Genomic DNA, 6,747 nt, shown 5'->3' on the forward strand with positions numbered 1-6,747 from the left:
CATAATCTTTATGATAATCACTTTATAGATGGAGAAACTGTGGCATTTGGAGATTAAGTAATTTATCCAATGTCACATAGCTCGTAAGTAGAGAAGGAATGATCTGAACCCAGGGTAAGAGGCTGGCTCCAGAGTTGTTCTCATAACCACTACACTAATAGAATAGGGATTAAGCAGGACTCTGTAGGCTGGTCAGCAACTTTCATGGTAGCCTAATGCTAAAGTTCTGCCTTACAAGGGTGTCCTGGACTGCACAGTAAATGGCTGACACAATACAATATTTTCTCTAAGAGGAACCTGAATGCAAGATACACTGCAAGTTAGCAGACCACATAGAATGTGAAGAGCTGAGAGAGAGAAGGAGGGTAGTTAGTATGGCAGGAGGAGAGATGAAGTCAGTCTTAAGTATGGCTGAGTCACCACTGTGGGAAGCAGTGGACTTGGAAAAAACTTGAACTGGTTTTGAGTTGATGGAGCAGATGCTGACCTTCTAGAAATGCAATGCATCCTGAACAAGGCTGTAAGTTTGAGGCCTGCTTGTGAGGCTACTGATGGTATTTCTTGTACTTTCTTGTTTTCTTGTGTGTCTTTACAATAATTTCCCATTTACTGAGGAAATATGAACCTGTCCATATTCCTTGCTTTCCAGTAAAGTCCAACACAAATGAGTTAATTATTTAAATATATGAGGGTCTCTTGGGCTGAGAAGAGTCATCAGTCTCTCTCTCCCTCTCTCTCTCTCTCTCTCTCTCACTCTCTCTCCCTCTGGGAAGAGAAAATTGACATACTATGGTCTAAGAAATATAGTTCAGCTCTATGGGGATTATATCATGACAGACACTTCCAAGGGAGGATGTCTAAATGTCTCTTTTGGAGAACTTTAAAATAATCTTCTCATCTGTCCAAGGGTGATTTACATGAGCTACTGCCTGAAGGTACAAGGATCAAAGGCTCCCAAACTGCAGATCTACAAACCTGTATCAAGTTCCTTAGGAAGGTTTCTCTGTTTTCTACAGAGTGACAGAGATAAAGACTTTGGTGTTAGTCTATCTCACTCTGATTGTCAGGGTTTGATTGCTTGCCATCATTTCTTAAAACAGGCTGTTTTTTCTTTTCTGCTATTAAGGTATCCCTCATTTATGAAATTATGGTAGTGGTAGGAATAGTATATTATAGTGAGTTATTTTAAAAATATTCTTACTTGACAAAATAAAACATTGGCAAATCTATCTCTGCCTCATTTTAAAAAAATGTCATATGTCTGGGAGAATTAAGTATCTGAAAACCACAGGCCCAAAGGACCTCTTCAGGTCCCTGCTATCTATAAGATGCTAGGTTTTAAAGTCTTGAGATTACAGAAAATCAAAAAGAATAGGAAGGCAGGATGATTTTTTATTTAACCTGAAGAAGTAACAAGTTAATGAAGTCTAACCATCTTAGACATAAAAGATAATAAGTGGAGATGGCTATAAGTTAGAATTTTGTAGTCTCTAAGTAGAAATGACAGTCTAAACGTCAAATCCAAAACATGGCCTATAGAATGCCACACCAAAGGTCACATTTAGAAGGCAGCATTCGGCTCTGGTGACAGTTACAAGTCAGATATTGCGTGATTCCATTGGTACGCAGCCATCATGAAAGGGGAACTAAAATGTTTTGAAGCAAAATGTGTCAAAAGGGAACTCTAAACTGGCCTCAAGGGAGTGTTTAAATGAAAATGCCTTAGATCCTTCAAACAGAAGAAAATCAATAATTATTCCAAATACAAATTAACACACAACAAGTATTTTCTGTTCTGTGCATGTAATACCGCTATTTACATATAATTAGTTCAACATACCCAAAGCCTCTGCCAGGCCCCAAACCTTCTGTCCATAGATGTCGGTCTTGTTCCAAGCAAACGTGTAGACAAGATTAATTGCGGCGGGAAACCACTTCTGTGTGAGTCGCCCTTCCACAGCTACTGTGAGGTGTACTTTTATCATCCCGACAGGAATCGTTGAATGTGTCAGAAGGATCCGTAGCAGGGTTTTATACCCAGGGGTGCGGCTGCTCAGGTAACTCAGCCTCACAAAGCTGGAGGGAATGGGAATTTCCTCCTGTACAACCTGAAATAATAATAATAATAATAATAAAAAAGCCAAATAGGCTCTTGTCAGTGGTCGCAGGTAGATGAGGATATTGTGTGCTTAGTTATCTTTGAAACATGCCAAAGGAGAGAGCTTAAACAGGTCTAAGGATGTCAAGGCATTTGTTCTTGAATCTTTGTGAGACTGTATAATAATAGGTTTTGAATTTTGCACCAAACCTGAATGGAGACAAGACCCAAACTTAAGGATTGCTTTTATTTTTTTCCCATGCCAGGAAAGATTGTGTAAGGAACAATTTCAGCTTTTCAATAGTGTTCCAAAACTGCTTAGTAGGAGTTGAAAAGATCATACCGCTGAATGTCAAGCAATTCAGTACTATGGGCTCCATTAAGGGGTCTTTTCTTATATAAACATACACAAAATCTTGTTTGGTGTTAAGTTGTATATCATAAAACCATTGGTGTAATCCTTATTCAGGCTAGGCTCTCTAAGAGGAAGAACTTGAGAAGCAGGCCCAGCAAGTGATATTTTATGACAAAGATTATAGTTTCCCTAGAATTAATCTTTACTGATGCCATCAAATTCGTTTTCTTTGGAGCTTTGAAATGACCCTGAGGCCAAATTTTAATCAAATTTTCTCTTATATTTTTTTCTGTGCCTGGATGTAGCAATGGCTGGGAACAAGTTTCTCCAAGTTGGCACTTGTGACTGAGAAGCAAATAACTTCCACTAATTCCTCTGCAAATTTTACACTAAACGTTGGTCTCAGAGTAAAAATACCACTTGGCTTCTTTGATTAATTGCTATTACTTGTTTGCTTATCACCACAGATAAAGTTAAATAACCAAAGGTGGTAACTAAAACTGAATCATGTGTTCTATGACTTTCATCTTTCAAAAGACCTCTGAAGAAAAAGCCTATCCTATTCAATACACTTAAGGTGACATGAGTAGTGTAGATATTTTCATGCTTTTATTCATTTTTACCTCAGAACCTTGTCCCCTCTTACTTTTCCAAACTTGTGCACATAGCAGAACTGATTGTTAAACATATGGTATCTCATATTGTCCAGGATTTTTAGTCTTTCTCCTGTTTCTGAGGACACGATCCTTTTTTGTACACTTTGCCTAATTTTTCTCCCTCTACATTAGCCATTTGATACCAGAGTTGTCCACCAGCTGTCTTCTCAGATGGTGACAGAAGTACAATAGAGAAGGATAGCATGACACTCACCAACTTAGTAGTTCATTTTCCTAAGAAAACATGCAATCCTAGATAAGCCTGGAAAATTTCGTGCTGAAAGAAGACCCATACTTCCTAATGACATCCGTGAAGGGATTGGTGTACAAATCAAATGTACTCATTAAACACTGTCTTGTTTTTTCTTCCTTTCTAAGCAAAGAGCAATGGAAAAGATAATGGGTAGCTCTTTGGCCTGCTTTTCCTGAAGGGCAGTATTTTTGTGTGAGCCTTTCCTAAGTGGTATTCTCTGGGTACTGCTAAGAGCTGGTGGGTGGTGTTATGATGAAAGAACAATCAATTCTATCTTGGAGCATGCATTTACTTCTGGATTTCTGGATCTGTAAGACCTATGAGTCCATTTTGGTGCTTCCACATTTAATTATCATTAAAATGTTTCTATAATGTGGTGAGGGAATTGTACTATGGTTGTTTGAATGGTTTAATATTGAAATNAACCGATTTTATATAGCACAAAGGGCCTGCCTGTTATACTCACAACACCATTCTTAGAGAAGCTGAGGCAACAAATACCTGCATAGACGCCATGCTTTATACTATGTGATCACAGGACCCTGGCCACAACAAAACTGAAAAAAAGCAATACCAGCAACTGACATTTGTTGAATGCTTACGATGTGCCAAGCACTTTATGCTACTCACCTCATTTAATCATCATATCATAACAAACCTATGAGTAACATAATCTTTATGATAATCACTTTATAGATGGAGAAACTGTGGCATTTGGAGATTAAGTAATTTATCCAATGTCACATAGCTCGTAAGTAGAGAAGGAATGATCTGAACCCAGGGTAAGAGGCTGGCTCCAGAGTTGTTCTCATAACCACTACACTAATAGAATAGGGATTAAGCAGGACTCTGTAGGCTGGTCAGCAACTTTCATGGTAGCCTAATGCTAAAGTTCTGCCTTACAAGGGTGTCCTGGACTGCACAGTAAATGGCTGACACAATACAATATTTTCTCTAAGAGGAACCTGAATGCAAGATACACTGCAAGTTAGCAGACCACATAGAATGTGAAGAGCTGAGAGAGAGAAGGAGGGTAGTTAGTATGGCAGGAGGAGAGATGAAGTCAGTCTTAAGTATGGCTGAGTCACCACTGTGGGAAGCAGTGGACTTGGAAAAAACTTGAACTGGTTTTGAGTTGATGGAGCAGATGCTGACCTTCTAGAAATGCAATGCATCCTGAACAAGGCTGTAAGTTTGAGGCCTGCTTGTGAGGCTACTGATGGTATTTCTTGTACTTTCTTGTTTTCTTGTGTGTCTTTACAATAATTTCCCATTTACTGAGGAAATATGAACCTGTCCATATTCCTTGCTTTCCAGTAAAGTCCAACACAAATGAGTTAATTATTTAAATATATGAGGGTCTCTTGGGCTGAGAAGAGTCATCAGTCTCTCTCTCCCTCTCTCTCTCTCTCTCTCTCTCACTCTCTCTCCCTCTGGGAAGAGAAAATTGACATACTATGGTCTAAGAAATATAGTTCAGCTCTATGGGGATTATATCATGACAGACACTTCCAAGGGAGGATGTCTAAATGTCTCTTTTGGAGAACTTTAAAATAATCTTCTCATCTGTCCAAGGGTGATTTACATGAGCTACTGCCTGAAGGTACAAGGATCAAAGGCTCCCAAACTGCAGATCTACAAACCTGTATCAAGTTCCTTAGGAAGGTTTCTCTGTTTTCTACAGAGTGACAGAGATAAAGACTTTGGTGTTAGTCTATCTCACTCTGATTGTCAGGGTTTGATTGCTTGCCATCATTTCTTAAAACAGGCTGTTTTTTCTTTTCTGCTATTAAGGTATCCCTCATTTATGAAATTATGGTAGTGGTAGGAATAGTATATTATAGTGAGTTATTTTAAAAATATTCTTACTTGACAAAATAAAACATTGGCAAATCTATCTCTGCCTCATTTTAAAAAAATGTCATATGTCTGGGAGAATTAAGTATCTGAAAACCACAGGCCCAAAGGACCTCTTCAGGTCCCTGCTATCTATAAGATGCTAGGTTTTAAAGTCTTGAGATTACAGAAAATCAAAAAGAATAGGAAGGCAGGATGATTTTTTATTTAACCTGAAGAAGTAACAAGTTAATGAAGTCTAACCATCTTAGACATAAAAGATAATAAGTGGAGATGGCTATAAGTTAGAATTTTGTAGTCTCTAAGTAGAAATGACAGTCTAAACGTCAAATCCAAAAACATGGCCTATAGAATGCCACACCAAAGGTCACATTTAGAAGGCAGCATTCGGCTCTGGTGACAGTTACAAGTCAGATATTGCGTGATTCCATTGGTACGCAGCCATCATGAAAGGGGAACTAAAATGTTTTTGAAGCAAAAATGTGTCAAAAGGGAACTCTAAACTGGCCTCAAGGGAGTGTTTAAATGAAAAATGCCTTAGATCCTTCAAACAGAAGAAAATCAATAATTATTCCAAATACAAATTAACACACAACAAGTATTTTCTGTTCTGTGCATGTAATACCGCTATTTACATATAATTAGTTCAACATACCCAAAGCCTCTGCCAGGCCCCAAACCTTCTGTCCATAGATGTCGGTCTTGTTCCAAGCAAACGTGTAGACAAGATTAATTGCGGCGGGAAACCACTTCTGTGTGAGTCGCCCTTCCACAGCTACTGTGAGGTGTACTTTTATCATCCCGACAGGAATCGTTGAATGTGTCAGAAGGATCCGTAGCAGGGTTTTATACCCAGGGGTGCGGCTGCTCAGGTAACTCAGCCTCACAAAGCTGGAGGGAATGGGAATTTCCTCCTGTACAACCTGAAATAATAATAATAATAATAATAAAAAAGCCAAATAGGCTCTTGTCAGTGGTCGCAGGTAGATGAGGATATTGTGTGCTTAGTTATCTTTGAAACATGCCAAAGGAGAGAGCTTAAACAGGTCTAAGGATGTCAAGGCATTTGTTCTTGAATCTTTGTGAGACTGTATAATAATAGGTTTTGAATTTTGCACCAAACCTGAATGGAGACAAGACCCAAACTTAAGGATTGCTTTTATTTTTTTCCCATGCCAGGAAAGATTGTGTAAGGAACAATTTCAGCTTTTCAATAGTGTTCCAAAAACTGCTTAGTAGGAGTTGAAAAAGATCATACCGCTGAATGTCAAGCAATTCAGTACTATGGGCTCCATTAAGGGGTCTTTTTCTTATATAAACATACACAAAATCTTGTTTGGTGTTAAGTTGTATATCATAAAACCATTGGTGTAATCCTTATTCAGGCTAGGCTCTCTAAGAGGAAGAACTTGAGAAGCAGGCCCAGCAAGTGATATTTTATGACAAAGATTATAGTTTCCCTAGAATTAATCTTTACTGATGCCATCAAATTCGTTTTCTTTGGAGCTTTGAAATGACCCTGAGGCCA

At 38.5% G+C, this 6,747-nt stretch overlaps 1 protein-coding gene across 1 annotated transcript in view; it reads right to left on the reverse strand.

Annotated features, from left to right (window-relative positions):
• TENM1 (teneurin transmembrane protein 1) overlaps nucleotides 1-6,142 on the reverse strand; it is a gene marked incomplete at its 5' end in the record, with an annotated part of 175,605 nt that extends 169,463 nt beyond the window's left edge. Inside the window, 2 exons of the mRNA XM_017848745.1 lie at nucleotides 1,841-2,108; nucleotides 5,900-6,142. Of these exons, the coding sequence (XP_017704234.1) occupies nucleotides 1,841-2,108; nucleotides 5,900-6,142 (511 nt within the window). The remainder of the gene's footprint in view (nucleotides 1-1,840; nucleotides 2,109-5,899) is intronic.
• Between the last annotated feature and the right edge of the window lie 605 nt (nucleotides 6,143-6,747).

The sequence above is a fragment of the Rhinopithecus bieti genome, unplaced genomic scaffold, assembly GCF_001698545.2.
Source record: "Rhinopithecus bieti isolate Rb0 unplaced genomic scaffold, ASM169854v2 scaffold_32100, whole genome shotgun sequence".
Classification (NCBI taxonomy): Eukaryota; Metazoa; Chordata; class Mammalia; order Primates; family Cercopithecidae; genus Rhinopithecus; species Rhinopithecus bieti.